The sequence below is a fragment of the Vulpes lagopus genome, chromosome 5 (assembly GCF_018345385.1).
Source record: "Vulpes lagopus strain Blue_001 chromosome 5, ASM1834538v1, whole genome shotgun sequence".
Taxonomy (NCBI): domain Eukaryota; kingdom Metazoa; phylum Chordata; class Mammalia; order Carnivora; family Canidae; genus Vulpes; species Vulpes lagopus.
In genome coordinates this window covers 30,272,268-30,290,698 of record NC_054828.1, presented here as the reverse complement: position 1 = coordinate 30,290,698, position 18,431 = coordinate 30,272,268, and the positions used below count along the sequence as shown (strand labels likewise).

General features: G+C 35.3%; 1 protein-coding gene across 1 annotated transcript in view; it reads left to right on the top strand.

Moving 5' to 3' along the window:
• The window catches only part of LRPPRC (leucine rich pentatricopeptide repeat containing), a 107,466-nt gene that overhangs the window by 35,578 nt on the left and 53,457 nt on the right, over window positions 1–18,431 (top strand). The window contains exons 14-22 of the mRNA XM_041754653.1: window positions 339–405; window positions 11,813–11,840; window positions 13,819–13,876; window positions 14,948–15,054; window positions 15,286–15,363; window positions 15,708–15,752; window positions 16,082–16,195; window positions 17,221–17,351; window positions 18,033–18,118. Of these exons, the coding sequence (XP_041610587.1) occupies window positions 339–405; window positions 11,813–11,840; window positions 13,819–13,876; window positions 14,948–15,054; window positions 15,286–15,363; window positions 15,708–15,752; window positions 16,082–16,195; window positions 17,221–17,351; window positions 18,033–18,118 (714 nt within the window). The remainder of the gene's footprint in view (window positions 1–338; window positions 406–11,812; window positions 11,841–13,818; window positions 13,877–14,947; window positions 15,055–15,285; window positions 15,364–15,707; window positions 15,753–16,081; window positions 16,196–17,220; window positions 17,352–18,032; window positions 18,119–18,431) is intronic.

Here is an 18,431-nt window from a genome sequence, read left to right as displayed (position 1 = left end):
TTGTCTGGTAACATACAGTTTTGGTATGTTTGGTAACATACAATTTGGTACCAGACTAACTCAGTGTGCTGGTAGATTAGTTATTGCCATTTATGCCAAAGAATATTTATAAATTCATTAGTTGTATTTATTCATGATAATAAAGTAAAAATGTTTTTAAAGGATAGCTTATATTGCATATATGTATTGTTGCATTATTTAATTAATTTTGTATGAGAACATTGCCATTTTAGAAATAAAATTTCCAAAATGAAAATTAAAAGGTATGTGTTTCCAAATAAGGTAATAAGTTTTTTGGGTTTGCTCTGGAATTTAATGATGATCACTTTCTTTTGCAGTGGAATCAAATACATTGCCTATCTCATCCTCTTCTTTAAGAAGCAGTCTAAGTCTAGGCTTTAGGAGGTAAGATGATTACTTTATAGTGTTCTTTGCCTGATTTCTCCTGTTTTTCTGATCTGCTATATAAGGAAAATCTAGATATTCTTGTCTTCCAAATCTTCTAATGTACTAGTTGCATGAAATAACTTATCTGTGTTAATTTCCTCCTACGTAGTTGGCTTGAGTGTAGGCAGGCTTTTAAAGCATCTTTTCTAAGAAGTACACACAGATTTGGTAAAAGTCGTGTTTCAAAGAAGAAAGCACTGTTTGAAAATGGCAGATTGGAGTTACAAAGTTGTATGTATGTTTGGTGGTTAGAGTATTTAATTTCAAGGTAACTTTAGTCAGTGTAATACTGCTGTCTTCTGTGTGCTCAGGGGATATTAATGACCTTTCCCCCCCTCTCAGTTTTGTTATTTTGAAAATTTTCCAACATAATTAGTTGAAAGAATAATAAAATACCATTTATGTAGATTCACTATTTTTAATATTTACCATATTTGCTTTCTCAACACTTAATTTTCTAATATATACACACAAGCAAATATATACGTTTTTTTTTGTTTTTTGTTTTTTTTGCTGTACCACTTGAAGTTGTTGGTATCATCGTACTGAATCCTTCAGCTTCTCTCTCATAAGAATAATGTCATGATCTATATAATGGCAATACCAGTATCGTAAAAAATTAACAATATGATAATGTCACCTACTATACATAGTTAATAGTTAGATTGTTCCACTTCTAAAAATAGCTTCTTTTACAGCTATTTTACCTTTTTTTTGTTGTTGTTATTTTACTTTTTGATTGAAGATTCAATAAGTACATACATTGCGTTTGATTGCGGTCTCTATTAATCCAGAACAATTTCCCTATCTTCTTTCTGTCTTTATGACATTGACTTTTTTGAAGAGTCCACATTACTTTCTCTATAGATTTGTAGTCATCTAATTTTTTTCCCTCATATCAGACTCAGCTTGAATACTTTTAGCAAGAATATTTGACAGGTGATGGCATTTCTTACTGCAGCAAAAGAGGCAAAGTTGGTGTCATCAGCTAAGTTTGATCACTTGGTTATGGTGGTGGCCACCATGTCTCTTGCAAAGGAATTTCACTCCCTTTGTGATTAATAAGTCTGTGGGATGATAACTTCATGACAGTGGGTCTATTCTGTTTCTCAGTACCTTTCATTCAGTGGCTCTATTTTATTTTTTGAAAGATTTTATTTATTCATGAGAGAGAGAGAAAGAGAGAGAGAGGCAGAGACACAGGCAGAGAGAAGCAGGCCCCACGCAAGGAGCCCGACATGGGACTTGATCCCGGGACTCCAGGATCATGCCCTGGGCCAAAGGCAGGCGCTAAACCGCTGAGCCACCCAGGGATCCCCATTCAGTGGTTTTAGCAGCCATTGGTAATCTTGTTGAATCAGTTGCTTGCAGTGGTAGCTGGAAAATGATGAGTTTCTAATTTTGTCATTCTTCATTATAATGTTAATGACTTCTGACACTAATCTCAGTAATTTTTAGTCTATTTATTGGTGGGAGCATGAGGGTTTTCGGTAGACTTCTCCAGAACCTCCATTATAGGCAAGGAGAGAGAACGGGTAGGTGGGATTCCATGTTACTGCCCTTTCTTTAGCCAGTGCAGTTCCACTTTTCTCTGTGATAGTCTTGTCTAGTCTTGTTATTTTTTACATTAAAAAATAAACCAACCAAGGACTGTGCCTTTAAAATTAAAGTTTGAAAAATACAGAATACATAATTAAGTGTATAGAAATGCTATAGAGCCAGATTATTTATTTTTAAATATTTTATTTGCATTCAATTTGCCAACATATTGTATAACACCCAGTAGAGCCAGATTTTAAAAAAAGAACCCATAAAAATAGTTCAGAACCCATAATTTATTATGAAGTGAAGCATAGTAACAATGTCATTTGATTACCCTTGAAAAATGTCTTGAAAAGGTTTTTCATATAAACTTCCATGTCATACGTGTTTCCTTCTTTAACCTAACATATTTTTTTGGTCTGTTTAAATGGCAGTTGTTATATTTCACATGTCCTGGCTTCTTAAACAAGGTACTTAGACTATAAAGTTGATGCAGTGTGATGGGAAAAAAAAATTGTATATTCCAATTATATACCTTGATCAGTCATTGAGCTTGTAGTGCCTTAATCATTAAAGTATGTTTTAATGTCTCTGCATACTTTGCCCCTCTGGTAAATATGCATCTGCTTGCTGTGTTTTCTGTTTCTGCTTTTAATTTTGTGTCCCCTTCTTTGCTGTAAGAGTTTTTCTTGTCACTCTTGACAACTTTCAGTGTATTTACTGTAAGTAACCTACACACGCTTAAATAATTTGCTGTTTTTGATTTGTTGTGGGCTGGGAAATTAGGCAACCTAAGTTGTGGTAATTTGGAAAAGTAAATGGCTCTTAATAAAGGCATGTGTATCTTTTTGTTATTATTTTGTGACAGATTTTGTGGCAGCTGTTTGGATGATTAGAACATAAGCTCTGTGTTTGGTTTATTGCACTATCTTCAGTGCCTAGATTAATACCTGGCACATGATCAATGCTGTTGAATTAATTTGGAGGCATTATTTTCTACCTCTGTGTTTAGGCATTCCCTTTAATTCAGCAAGTATTTATTGTGGAGATTGGAGATGGTGGTTGAGATCAGACTGAAATACGGTAAATAACAAAGGAACTTGGCCTTTATTTTGGAGAAAGTAGACAAATTTGTGCAGGGTGGAGGCTTGGCTGAGGTAGATACACATTTAGAATATATTTAAATCTCAAATATGATATTTCTCATTTCTGGATATACAGTTTGGATTTTTAAAAATATATCTTCTCTATCTCCTTAACATGCTTATGCTTTTTTCTTTCTTTTTGACTATATGGAGATATTGTTGATAGAAGTTTTAATGTCTTTGTCTATTAATTCTATCATTTGTGTCACTTCTTGGTCTGTTTTTATTAGTTAGTCTTTTTTGCCTCATTATACATCATACATTTCTGCTTCTTTGTAATTTCTGTTTAGATGCCAGATGTGGAATTCTCTTGAATATGGATTTTGTTTTGTTTTGTTTTGTTTTGTATTCCTTTACATATTTTTGAGCTTTGTTCTGATGTTTTAAGTTTATGATAGTTTTCTTAGTGCTTGCTTTTTTTTTTTTTTAAGATTTTATTTATTTATTCATGAGAGACACAGAGAGAGAGAGAGAGAGGCAGAGACACAGGCAGAGAGAGAAGCAGGCTGCACGCAGGGAGCCCGACACTGGACTCGATTCTGGGTCCCCAGGACCAGGCCCTGGACCAAAGGCAGCGCTAAACCGCCAAGCCACCTGGGCTGCCCTTAGTGCTTGCTTTTATGCTTTGTTAGGCAGGATTAGAATGGTCTTCAGTCTAGAATTATTCCCACTAAATTAATTCAGCCTCACTATTGAAGCAGTATCATTCTGAGTATCCTGCCTGTTAGCCCATGTTTTGTTTTTGTTTTTCTTTAAGGTTTTTTATTTTTAAGTAATCTCTTATACCCAGTGTGGGCCTCCAGCCCACAACCATGAGATCAAGAGTCCCATGCTCCACTGACTAAGCCAGCCAAGCACCCCTAGCCCATATATTTTTGAGATCATTGGGAATGTGAGCTAGTCTAATGCTTGTGTGGGTTTTGGCAGTTGTCTTTTTTTCAGTCTCTGGAAAGGTCTCAGGTAGTTCCCTAGGCTTCAGATTGTTGCCTCTCTCCCATGTGATTATAAGTACTCAATGAAAGACTGAGCTGTAGGTCTCCAGAGCTCTTTATCAGGAAGAGCTCTGTTACACACACTGTTAGTGTGTGCTATAGCAAGTTGTAACTAGTCCCTCTGGGAAAAGTATTTGAATCTGTGGGTTCTAAAATTATATTATGTTGGTGAATTTTTCTTATTGTAGATATAGAAAAGTTTCAGGCTGTGGTAATTTGGTATTAGTCAGAAGAACATGTGCATATTTTGAAGCATTTGTGACTAGAGGTGATTTTTTTTCTTTTGCACCTCTAAAACTTAAAAATTCAGAACAAAATCAGTGTTGTTGCAATCCAGTATCTTAAACATTACAATGTAGTCTTCTTTTAGTTGATGCTAATTTGAGTTGTATGAGTAGTGTGTGTTTTTTAAAATCCCTTCGCGGGGATCCCTGGGTGGTTCAGTGGTTTGGTGTCTGCCTTCGGCCCAGGGCATGATCCTGGAGTCCTGGGATTGAGTCCCACAGCTGGCTCCCTGCATGGAGCCTGCTTCGCCCTCTGCCTGTGTCTCTGCTTCTCTTCTCTGTGTGTCTCTCATGAATAAATAAATAAAATCTTAAAAAAAAAAAAATACAATCTCTTTGCAAAGGGGCACCGAAGTGGCACAGTCAGTTAAGTGTTAGACTCTTGGTTTCAACTCTTAGTTTCAGCTCAGGTCAAAATCTCAGGGTGGTAAGGTCAAGCCCTGGGTTGGGCTCTGGGCTCAGTGGAGTTTAAGTTTCTCTCCCTCTCCCACCCCACCTCTCCTTTCCTCTCTCAAATAAATAAATCTTTAAAAACAGACAAACAAAAAACCTCTGCAGGACATTCAGTACAACTATTGAAGCAGTCACCTATCACATGCTTCTCCAGGTCCTGTTGTACTCTAGCAACTTTAGAATTGGTGAATGAGTAGAAGAAAGCTGAGTATTGATCAGCATTCCCAGTAGAGTTCAAATTAACCATCTGAGACTCCTGTAAGGATTAACATCTAAGATTCACTTAGTTCTTCCTTAAAAAAAGTCATAGTCATCTAAAATGTAAGAAGTTATAGAGCTCTTGAATGAGATATCATAGTCACTTTAGATAATCTTAAGGGAAACTTGAATATGCATTTCACTATTGGAATGCAGTTTTGGAATAGTTATCTACCCTTAGTGTAAACTGTCTCTTAGTGCTAGGTTTAGAGTCCACAAGGCAGTAGTTCCCAGCATGTATTTTGTGACTTCTTGGCCCGGATTAATTTTTAATGCTATCCTACAATATTTTTGAAATACCAACACTATTTTTCTTCATGTCTTTTGAGAGTAGTCTTTGAGTGGTGAGCTAGTCTTTCTGTAAGTTGATAAGCTCAAGATATGAGCATTAATTACCAATCAAGTATATGCCTTCCTGAAGTTTTCCAATTTATTTTTTAAAATATTTTATTTATTTATTTGAGAAAGCTCAAGAGCGAGCACAAGCAATGAGAGGGGCAGAGAAAGAGGGAGAAGCAGACTCCCCACTGATCAGGGAGCCCAATGTGGGGCTTGATCCCAGGACTCTGGGATCATGATCTGAGATGAAGGCAGATGCTTAACTGACTGTGCCACCCAGGCACCCCAGTTTTCCAATTTATAAATTGCCTGTTAACATATGTTGGCAAAGTCGCCATAGAATAGTATTTAAATTCAATGCTGCTTAGTTAGGGTGAGATTATTTGAGATTATTAAGGAATTTTTGCTTCTAAACTTTTTTTTTTTTTTTAAATAAGCCTATTTATAAGAATATTTTCAAGGGCATTTTGGATCTGACTGATAAAGTTAGTAAATTCTTATGTCAGATCCAAGGCAGCTGATATTAAGTATGAGTAAGACTTTGTTCCTAACAATAGTGCTAGCTGAAGAAAGTTCAAATTAGAAAGAGAGCAGTATATATACTATATGTTTTTGAAAACACCACCACCAGAAATATTGAGTCACCTCTAAAAGGCAAATGTTACTGAAACTAGTTAAAAACTTGACTGGGGGTATAACATACCATAAAGATAAGTGCTTTAGAATTGACATGCAGGCATTTAAGTCTTTTTTGCCACAACAGAGTCTTGTGATAGAAGGAGGGATTCCCTGACTCATGGCAATAACCTGAACTTGGCAAGTGGGACTTTATGCCACTGTGTAATGGTGCTGCTTTTCATATGTTGAAGAATATATCAGGTTTCTCACATTAGCCCTATTGAATCCACCAAGTTAAATGCCAGATGGTATGGTCTTCTTTTCAATCAGCCAGTGAGGCTCCCACCTGTGACATTTTATAGGCGGAGGGGAAGTACTTCCTGAACTATAATTTGAGTGCTCAGAAACATTAGCTCTTATTTGTGTGTGCTGGGGCTGGGACCACAAGATAATAGGTAAGTCAAGGATGAGCGGGAAACTTCTTTTTGCAAAGTTGTTCATAGGTAGAGATCAGAAAGTAAGAAAGCAACTGCAAACTGGTCTTGATAATTATGTGCACGTGGAGGAGAAGGTACTGTCTCTTCTGCCAAGGTTAAGGGAAGGATGGATAGGTCAGGACAAGATGTGCAAAGAAGGCACTGAGCTGAGTATCAAGGGATGAGTAAGAATTTGTCCAGGGTGAAGGAAGGGCGTTCCAGGCAAAGGCATTGAGGCTGACAGAACCGTGCATCTGGGGACCTGAAGGTAGACTGGTAAAATGGTAGCCCAAGAAACTGAAATAATGGGAAGAAATAAGGCCAAAAAATGGTAGCCTGGGGCCCTCCAGGAATGATCTCATTTTAACTCATGAGGTTTGGACTTTGAGTCATGGCTCTGAGCCATTGAAAGATAAATGTAATGAAGGAAAGACTGATGGTGGCTATTCAAAGAGGGGAGAAAAGGGTGCAGGTAAGGCATAGATGATGAACAGTTTGTGGGACCTTTTGGGGTGCCTTTGAAATTTCAGGTGCAGATACTTAGCCTTTTCTTCCCTTTTTATTAAGTAATCTTTTTGTTCATCATGGGCTCAAACTCATGACCCCTAGATCAAGAGTCACATGCTCTACCAAGAGAGTCCTATGCCCCTACTAAGCCTTTCTGTTTTCTCTTCTGTGAAACAAGGAATTTAAACCTCTACATGCTGGATTGTTTTAAAAGTAAAGGGAAGGAGAATTTCTGAAAGAGATTGAGTAGTGTCAGTGGGAGATTGGCAGAGAATGATCAACAACACAAATCTTAAAATAGTCAAAGGGGACCAGAAGGTGTTGAATTTTGAGTTGAAATTGGTGGTAATTTTAATGAGTGTACTTTCAGTGGAAGTTTGGGGACAGTCAGATTGCATTGGATTTAGGAGTGAGCATGCAGTGAAGAAGTGTTGACTATTCTTTACAAAAGTTTAGTTTTAAAGGATTCTGTACTTTCTTTTGGAATCTGTGCCATTTATCCTGAAGGTTCACATTCAAGGTAGGGCTTTTAGTCATTGTCTGTTATTTTAGATACATAAACAGTTTTGAAGTTTTACTTCCATGCCTTCACTGGGTACTTAATGTTGGTTTGAGAACAATTCAATCTTAGTATTTTTTATTTTAGGTAAGTTGATATTTAATGGAAGATATGATTAAGTAGCTTTTCTTAAAAAGGAAGCCCAGCTTATTAATGTTAAGAGTTGGAGTAGAGGTTCAACCTTTAAACCAGAGATGGTGTTTGTGTTTTATTGTGGAGTTTTCATTTACAAAAGTAGAACTCCCAAAAGTATTCACCAGCCAACTTCAACAGTTAAGATTTGGCCATTATGTTTCATTTTTTTCCTCCCCTAGCCCCCCTTCTCCCCTAGGATGGACTGTTTAAATTACAGATCTCTTGTCATATCCTATCTATAAATACTTTAGTATACATCTCAAAACTTATTTAATTTTTTAAAAAAGATTTATTTATTTGAGAGAGAGCATGCACTAAAGTTAGGGGAGGGGCAGAAGGTATGAATCTTCAAGTAAGTCCCTGCTGAGCTCAGGGGTCCATTTCTGAACCCTGAGATCATGACCTGAACCAAAACCAAGGGCTAGATGCTTGACTGAGCCACCCAGGCACCCCTTTTTAAAAATTCATTCATTCATTCATTCATTCATTCATTCATTTGAGAGGGAGAAGGGAGGAGAGGCAGAGGGAGGGAGAGAGAGAGAGATAACTCAAGCAGATGCGGAACTCAATCTCACTATCCTAAGATCATGCATGACCTGTGCCAAAATTAGGAGCTGATGCTTAACCAACTGAGCCACCCAGGTGCCCCCAGAACTTTTTTTTTTTAAATAAGTTTTTTTTTTTTTCTAAATTCAGAGAGAGAGAGAGACTGAGAGGCAAAGACACAGGCAGAGGGAGAAGTGGGCTCCATGCAGGGAGCCTGACATGGGACCCAATCCCGGGTCTCCAGGTTCAGACCCCAGGCTGCCCGCAGCGCTAAACCGCTGCGCTACCGGGGGTGCCCTATTTTAAATACAACAACATAACCCCTGTAATATTGCACCTGATAAAATTAACAGTAATTGGGAAGAGGGATTCATAGCTTCCCAAAGGGGTCCATGACCAGAAAGCTAACAAACCACTTTAAGTCTTGCCACTTAATATTGTTTACTTTTGGGCATTGACACCTTGCTCGCAAACTCTTGATTTCCTTTCTCCTTCCTTCACCCACCCAATTCCTTAGATGTGGTAGGCACCAAGGCTTAAAGTTCCCTGGAATTAAAGTTGTTTTTAAGGCACCTGGGTGGCTCAGTGGTTTAGTGTCTGCCTTTGGCTCATGCCGTGATCCTGGGGTCCTGGGATGGAGTCCCACATCAGGATCCCTATGGGCAGCTTGCTTCTTCCTCTGTCTATATCTCTGTCTCTTTCTGTGTCTTTCATCAATGAATAAATAAAATCTTTCAAAAATAAAAATAAAGCTTTCTAACCTGGTCAAAAAAGATACTGTAGTTTACTGTTCACTGTGTAACATTTTATCCTCATCTCTTGGGTTCCCACTTTTTCACTTACTATTTGACAAAAAATTTTTTTTTAAGTCTTTTTTTCAAAAAAAAAATAAAGTCTTTTTTTCTTTTATTTTTGCATATAGAAATGTCAAGTAGAAGAGGCTGCTCTGTAGTCAGTAAGTGGGTGATTTGAAAACTTATAACAATTTAAAGATTGTTTTCTGCTACAGCCTTCAGCTATGGTTTTGGGGTCAGTTTATCATTTCTTCTATTAACTGATTTCTTAAGAATTTTTCCCGAATCAAAACAAACACTATAATAAACCTAGGGCTTCATAAACATTTTTTCCAACCTATAGATAAGAATCCATCTTCTTTTTCAAAGTTTTTTCTTAATGTGCATCAATGGGAAGGATGATTTCATCATAAGAGGATTCCAGAGGGACATGGAACATGTTTGTATTTTTTAGTTTGAAATAATTATAGAATGACAGAAGTTGCAAAAATGGGTGGAGAGCACATAGGCCCTCTGTGTCCTTCCCCCCGACTGGTTACATATTATATAACTGTAGTACATTATCAAAATCAGGAATTTTACATTGATACAACATGTGTGTGTAGTTCCCACATTTATTACATGTATAACTTTGTAACATCCCTGCAGTGAGGATAAAGAAATACTTCATCACTGCACATACCCTCTACCAGCACCATCCCCTATAATCTACCACTTCTTCCACCCTATCCCTAACCTGTGGCAACCACTAATTTGTTTTCCATTTATATAATTTGTAATTTTGCAAAGATAATATAAATGGACTTATAGTTGTCATGTTTTGAGACCAGCCTTTTTTAATCAGCAGAATGCCCCTTAAAAATCCATCCAAGTTGTTGTATGTGTTGGTATAGTTCATTCTGAAAAAAGAAAAAAAAGTAATCTCTGTACCCAACATGGGGCTCAAACTTAAAACACTGAGCTCAGGAGTTGCTTGCTTTAATGATAGCACCCCCAGCTATCACCAGCAAAGCACCCCCATTCTGAATATGTTTTCAGAGTAAAAATAAGTGCCTTGTTAACTCACTGTACCAAAATTCAGTCCACTCAAAGCTGCCCAAACTCAAGTTTAAAAAGACCTATAAGGCCTCAAAAAGCCTATAAGGGTACAGATTTAAAAAGGCTTATTGATTTTTTATGGACATTTTACAATGTAAATGTATGTATGTAATATAGTTTATAAGTTTTAATTAAATTACATTTACATTATAAAATTACTATTAAGACATAATCTTTTTAAAGTAGATGACATCTTTAAATATAAAGAGCTTAGACGGTGCGCCTGCAGTCAAATTCTTGTCTCTTGGTTTCAGCTTAGTTTGTGATCTCAGGAGTCCCTTCATTGGGCTCCATGCTCTGCATGGAGTCTGTTTCAGTTTCTCTCTCCCTCTTTCTCTGCCCCTACCTCCTCAACTCCCATGCACATGTGTGCACTCTCTCTCAAAAAAAAAAAAAAAATATATATATATATCTTAAATAAATATATAGAACTTACAGACATAAAGTTTGCAAAGCTTAGAAATAGTGTAAGACCAGTGTTCACTGGTTATCTTGTTGTATAAATGGCTTTTCATTTAAATAGGAAAAATTTTGGTGAGCCATACTTTTTGCTTTCTTTGAAATAATTTCAGATTTACAGAAAATTACAAGAATAGCACAGAGGACTCTTATATGCCCCATTTACTAACTTTTAGCATTTGGCCACATTATCATTATTTATTCTCCATCTATCAATCCATATATATATATACACACACGTAAAGATAATGATTTTTTTTAACTCTCTAGGCTAAGGCTCTATGTGTCATGACCATTTACCTTTAAATATGGCAGTATGTAATTGTGCAAAACAAGGATATTTTTTCTTTTTAAGATTTTTGTAAAATATTTTATTTATTTTATGGAGTACACAAACGGGGGAGCAGCAGGTAAAGGGAGAGGGAGAAGCAGGCTCCCCACAGAGCAGGGAGACCGATACAGGGCTTGATCCTAGGACCCCAGGATCATGACCTGAGCTGAAGGCAGATGCTCAACTGCTGAGCCCCCCAGGCATCCCAGTTGTCTTTTGTCTTTAATTTTCTCTAATCTGGAACACTTGTTCAGCTTTTATCTTTTATGACATTAACATTTTTGGGGGGGCGACAGGCCAGTTTTTAATAGAATGTCTCTTACAATGGTTCCCCCTGATTAACTTTAGGTTATACATTACTGCCCGGCATACCACAAGAATGATATTCTGTCCTCAGAGGATGAAGCCTAAAAAACATACAATGTCTATTTGTGTCCCATTAGTGTTGTTAATTTTGATCACCTAGTGAAGATGTTCAATTTCTCCGCTATATAATTTCCATCTTTCCATTACAAGTAATAAGCAGTCTTTACGCAGATATTTTGAGAGTATGTAAGTATCCTGCTCTGTCAAACTTGGACCCAAAGATTTAGGGATGGTTCTTAATGATTCTTGTCCAAAATAATCTATTTTATTGGTTCAAAATAAGAGCCAGCCTTTGTAAATTAACTGGTCCTAAAAATTCAACTTAACTTTGGAAACATTCATTTACTTACTTATTTTATGGCTTTGATCTGTATGCATTGCATATGATAATTGCTACTATGTTTCAACTTAAAATGTTTATTAAACACTATATTTATTTTTAATCCTTTACTGCCCTCTGCAGGTGTATGGATGTAAATCTTTGGAGCAAGGTAAGTCCTCCTAATACTGCAATTCCAAACAGGATATATAAAAAGCTATTAAGAGCAAAAGTTGTAATAGCTTCATAATTTATGATGTGTTATTATAAATTAATTAATTTAGAATTTTGAAATTGGTAGTTTTAAAACTGTCTTCGTAGAGCATGAAATTTATTTATTTATTTATTTATTTTATTATTATTTTTAAAAAATTTTTATTTATTTATGATAGTCACAGAGAGAGAGAGAGGTAGAGACACAGGCAGAGGGAGAAGCAGGCTCCATGCACCAGGAGCCTGACGTGGGATTCGATCCCGGGTCTCCAGGATCGCACCCCGGGCCAAAGGCAGGCGCCAAACCGCTGCGCCACCCAGGGATCCCAAGCATGAAATTTATTATCAAAGTGATCCTTAGTCCTAAATTCTTTGTAAGGTTTTCAGCTTTTTTGAAGGATAGCTGCTAACATTATTGCAGTGACATTTGATTTACAGATTTAATAACTAATTTAAGAAATATATTCATATACATATTTGTGTATCTATATGTGAATGATATATAGATCAATTTTAAATTACTATTTTTTAAAGAAGTTAACTACCTTTGTGCAGGAACTACAATTATCCTTATGCTGAATTGCAAGAAATATTCATAATTAAATAAAATCAATGTACATTATTAACTGGAATTCCCAATTTTTTAAAATCTAAATTCTTAAAAATCTAAATTTCATTAATTCTGTTTCAGGTATTATACTGCCAAACTATATAGTCAGTTATAATTTATGATCATGAAGTCTATATTTAGAAGTGAGTTTTTTTGACAAGAAAATTGTTTTATTGTTTATTCATGAAATGTGTTTCTGTTCAAAATTCGGTATTAAATGTAGCTATCTTGGATCTACTGTATGGTTGTAACTTCTGCTAGAATGTATTGCCTACCTTCTATACATGTCTGTTAGTTAAAAAACAGTTTGTAGATGAAAACTGTTTCGTTTTGCTTTGTTTTTGAGTACTTTCTACCTTAACTATCCTTTGAATTGCCATTAACTGCAGCATGATTTTCATGGTGGAGTGAAGTGAGATATGGTCAATTTTGCCCAGTTTTCTATATTAGCAAATTAATAGTAGTAGAAGTAAGTGCATGCTAGGCACTATCTTAAGAGCAAATAAGTTCAGTCGTAGAATAGACATAAAGTAGTTCAGAATTCCTAGCTTATGTCACTTTGGAAAAGAGCCGTTTGTTTCCGTTCTTACTGTCTTTATCCCAAGGATGTATAGTCCAATACTGTGTTCAAAAGTTATAGGTCAGTACTGTAGGTTTTGTAGTCATTTTCATCATAAAATACATATTTGGATTTCTTCCAAATTAAAATTTTGCTAGCAGAATTAATGTTGAATAAATGTTACGTTTGTACAATCAACTGATAGGAATCTGTGAGAACAAGCACATTAGAGCTTTTGACTCCTTTGGTTTTAATGCCATTAAAATACCTGGAAAAATGTCATTGGGGAAAAAACTTAAAAAAAAATTAAACTATTTAGCATTCTAGTGTGTTTTACTTTATTATTTCTATAATACATCATTTGAAAGGAGGAAACTGGTCCAGTTTCAATAAGACCAAAAACAACACAACGAGAAATATATTGGCTGATAATTCCTATAAACTATTTCCTGTTTCTTTAAAACAATATATAAACAATATATAAACAAAATATATAAACAAATCTGTTTGGAGGGTTTCTTAGTGACAGTTCATGAAACATTGTAGTTTTCCTTCAACATGGGTTTGTTTTGTTTTTGTTTTTAAAGACAAACCTATTATTTAAAAACGAAACAATTTCCTTGGCTGGTGGGGGTAGTGTTGAATTACTGTGATATAGAATAATACCTTACTGGGAAGAGGCTTTATTATTTCAAGAATTCAATTTCAGATTGTATTTGTTCTTGTTTGCTTCTCTTGCTGCAATGCGTGCATTTTCTGTCTTACCAGATAACAGAACTGTTGTATAAGGATGGACGTTATTGCCAAGAGCCTCCAGGACCAACGGGTAGCGTTTCAATTTCGATGATTGTAACTTATCCACAAATCCATTCTTCTGTGTAATGATGGGCTAGAAGGATTACAGCAGTAAACATTTTCTTTTTGAAAGTGAAATTTGAAAACATTTGGTTATAAATCTTTATATTGATAACCACAACATTTTGAGATCTCTGAGGTGTTTGGTTTTATCATTGTAATTGTTTTACAGACAGGATTGGAGGCTTTTTTCTGTTTGAAAAAAGGAAATGCTTCGTATAGCACTTAGGAAAATAGACTTAAAGACGAGTCATTCTTAGTGTTATTTTAATGTTTTGCAGGTGTGGCTAATTTTAAATAAAAGAGATCTTTAATCTTCAGGCTTTTCCCCCACTTAAATGTAATTTATTATCCAAATATAGTATTTTGGCATTTAATGATTTTTATTCTCCATATAATAAAGCCTAGAATATATGGTTTTCAAGAAGGTACCCTTCTTGAAAGTTCAGATTTTCTATCCTAGGTATTAACACATGGCCGTATACATTTTATGCTTGAATGCATAGGAAAATTACTGTTGTTACAAAACATCTTTGTTAATCTTGGTTTTTCATTGGCTAATAGGCAGCTCTCCACAGGATTACTGTATCTACTTATTAAAATTATTTAACTTTCTATACTCAACATTTGACAGTTGTTCCTAATTTTATGTGTTCCCTAAATATTGCCCACCAAAAGATTAGTGCAGAAATGTGTACAAGGCATTTATTTATTCTTCCTCCTTGTGATTTGGACAGGAAAGGGGTAAGGCCTTGGGCAGGACCACTTCTGTCACAGAGTGGTGGAAAAAAATAGATTGAAGTAAGATTCAGTACTGAAAAGCTGTCACTCGGTCTGAAAATAATTAATATTCCTTTCACTCACCAGTTAGATATGTGCTCCCAAACCACATAATCTCTATGCCTCAGTGATCAGTGTTGCCATTTCAGAGCCTCTCATCAGGGTGACATCTCACACCAAAATGATTTCTTATAAATTAATCTTGATAACATGACAGTCTCAGTAATTTTAGTGGAATGCTTTCTCTTGTTTTTTTCCACAGAAGCTGTTGGCTATTTTCTTTATAACTTGATTGACAGCATGAGTGACTCAGAGGTACAGGCCAAGGAGGAGCGTTTGAGACAATACTTCCATCAGCTGAAGGAGATGGTACCATTTCATTTTTTGCTATATAATGCCTGTCCTGTCTGACATGTATCTATTAGATTTGAAATTGCTGCTTTTAAGTACAACCAGACCACTTCTCAATGACATACACGAGTTGGAGACTTAAATTATGTCTGAGATAATTTCTGTTAGACAAATTTCAGTTTGGTTGTCTAAAACTCAGGATGTTTTTGTTTTTGTTTTTTTTCTCTTTCCTCCTTTCCCTTTGTACAGAATGTAAAAATTACTGAAAATATCTACAGAGGCATTCGTAATCTACTGGATAGCTACCACGTTCCTGAATTGATTAAGGTGTGTGTGAAATAGTAATCAAAATTTTAAAAAATGCTTAATTTATATATTAAAGCATGTTAAAATTGTATTTAGTATGATGCTTCTGGCCAAAAACCGTTTACTTAAGTGACAACCATTAAAAGAAGGTTTTTCATTGATGATTAGTAAATACTGTTTATATATTGAAGAATGTGTTTAAAATATTTATTACAATGGTTAATGAAGTATGAATAGAATTTCTGGAAGATTTTGAAAAGATACAAAAATAATAAAATGAGCTGAAACTTCTAAAATTCACTTTTGACATTTGCTAATATATTTTTCCATGTGTTTTCTAATTTTAATTTAAATCTCAATTTTAGGATGTTAATATATTGGTTGATAGAGAGAAGATTGACTCTCGAAAAGTAAGTAGGTTCTACATACTATAACCACCACATTTAATTAGAGAGAATTCTAGCTTGGGTCCTTATGAACCCAGTGGTTCCTAACATTTTTGTCATCTGTATACACCTAAGAAGTTGATAACAGCTGTTTCTCATCTCAGAAAAATCAGCATATCTAAGAAATTTGCATGCGTATCTCAGGAGTTTAAAAAAATCCCTGGAGTCCATCCATGGATCCCCAGATTAATGACCTTGATAGCATTTATACTTCTAGGAAAGGTCAGTTTAAAGGGAAGAATGACAAGGGGCACATTTTCCTTTTGTAGTGAATTACTTTCCTTTTCCTGTAGACTATGCAGCTGCCATCATCTGTTTTGGAGGCTACACTTGAAAAACTAAAAGCTGAAAATCAACCTATAGGAGATGTTTTAAGGCAACTCATACTGGCGCTTTGTTCAGAAGAGGTAACGTTTGTTTAAATATTTCAAATGTGCTATTAAGGTAAAAAATTCTTTATAGATAAAAGTAATCAAAGCCAAATATAATATTTATGATTTTCACAATTGATTATTATACGTCATGCATGTGAAAAGTGCAATTAAATGAAAGGTTAACTAATTTCAGCTACACCTTGAATGGCATGTTTTCGGGTTGCTGTAGTTTGTTTACGATAATCTGCAAAGTGAATGATAGTAACAGCCGTGATAGGTTTATCATACATGCCAAATGTCCTTTCAAGCCATGGCTCCGGTCTCTTATATCTAGATTGTCAAGCAACTGATACATGCAGTAGTCATTTGCAAGTCAAATATTACTAGGTTGTTAATGCAGGGATTGAAATTCCATTTTCCTGCTGGAAAAAAGCTCTTTCTGAGATAAAGGGTCTCTTGCCTTTTTTCAGCAGGCGTCCAGCTGTACTTTGTGTTCATTTTAGTGTGTGTCTGCAATTTGTGGTATATCACTAGACTTTTTCAGTTTCTAGTTCAATATGATTTGGTTGTATGCCTGTGTTTTTAGAGGAAAAAAACATAACTGACGTTAAGATTATAACATGGTACTGTTGAATTCTAAAATATTTCTTCACTTTAGTCGGATATTAAATTAGATTGTGAGTAACTTTGCAATGATATAGTTCTACATATGGAAATTGGACTGTGAGTACGGGCTAACTTGGTACATATTTAATTTGGACATCTTTTTTTTTTTTTGGACATCTTTTTTATAATACCTATAGAGCTAAAACATCACATTTGGCACAATTACTTGTTTTTGTATCACATGTAACAAATCTTAAACTCTACATATGTATCTTGCCTGCTTTTAAAAAGGTGAATAAAATGACCAAGGAGAAAAGTGAAGTTAATAACCTGGATCTATTTGTTTTTAAAGTGCTGTTAACTTTTTCTACAGTCTGAATGCTAAACCTAGAGATTTTACATTTTTACTTTTATATCATTTCTTCCTTTTTTACTTCTGTTCTTTATCTTAGAACATGGAAAAAGCTCTTCAATTGAAAGCAAAATATGAATCAGACATGGTTGTTGGTGGCTATGCTGCTTTGATAAATTTGTGCTGTCGAAATGGTAATGCAGAAGATGCATTGAACCTGAAACAAGAATTGTGAGTACTCTGCACTGAAGCAGATCATCAGCATTTATGCTGATAGACAGTCTTTGATGGATCATGTAAATTGAGTATTACTCTTTTTAAAAATTATTTTTTGTCAGTGTTTTTGAAATAGCATAATATGACTCCTTTTGATTAATTATGGTTTGTTTTCAGCAAGGAGTCATTACTTAAGTACAAGACACCCTATTCCTTATAGCCAAGGTTTTTTTTCCCCTTTGACTACATAAGTGCATATCACAACAGGGGTGATGGTAACTATTTTACAAAGGCTTAACATTTCCCTTTCTCGACCATAGTATAAACAACATTCTGTCCATTTCTCAGGTATCTCTGTTTCCCATCCTGATAGATTTATTGATTGAAACTATGTCCTTTTGAATGTTTGAATGTTTATGACAAGGTTAGAATCACCTAAAGTGCCATGAAACAAAAGAGTTCCTAAATTTATATCATTTGCAGATGGGGTGATGCAATATATAGCTAGTGTTAGATTTTTGAATACAATTGTATGTGAATTTGAATATGGCTTCAGAAATAAACCTACACTGAAATGTAGAGGCATGTGTTAACAATTCAGAATAACTGATGCATTTTTGAGAAGGATAAAATGGCTATTGCAATTTTTTTCACAGTCAACTTTCAACATAATATAAATGTACTTTTAATTTTTAGTGACCGTCTAGATTCATCTGCTGTCCTTGACACCAGCAAGTACGTAGGCCTTGTAAAAGTATTGGGAAAACATGGCAAGCTCCAAGGTAAGCCTCGGCACATAAAGGAAATATGTGATGCAAGTATCTTGCCACTGGAATAACATGTGAATTGATATTAATGGTATATCATGTCCTGCAAAGTGCTTGAACACTTTGCATACAAATTTGCATGTGAATCCATCCAGAGCTGCATGGACAGTGTAGGCCATTAGTTTTAATGGATTGGCAAGCTTGTCATTTACATTTGCACAGCTCAGTGCTTTTTGCATTTCTACAGCTAGTTTTTATTAGCATTGCTGTTTGGATTGAGTTTGAAGATCATGACTTATGGCACAATTTGCTGATATGCCTGCACTAA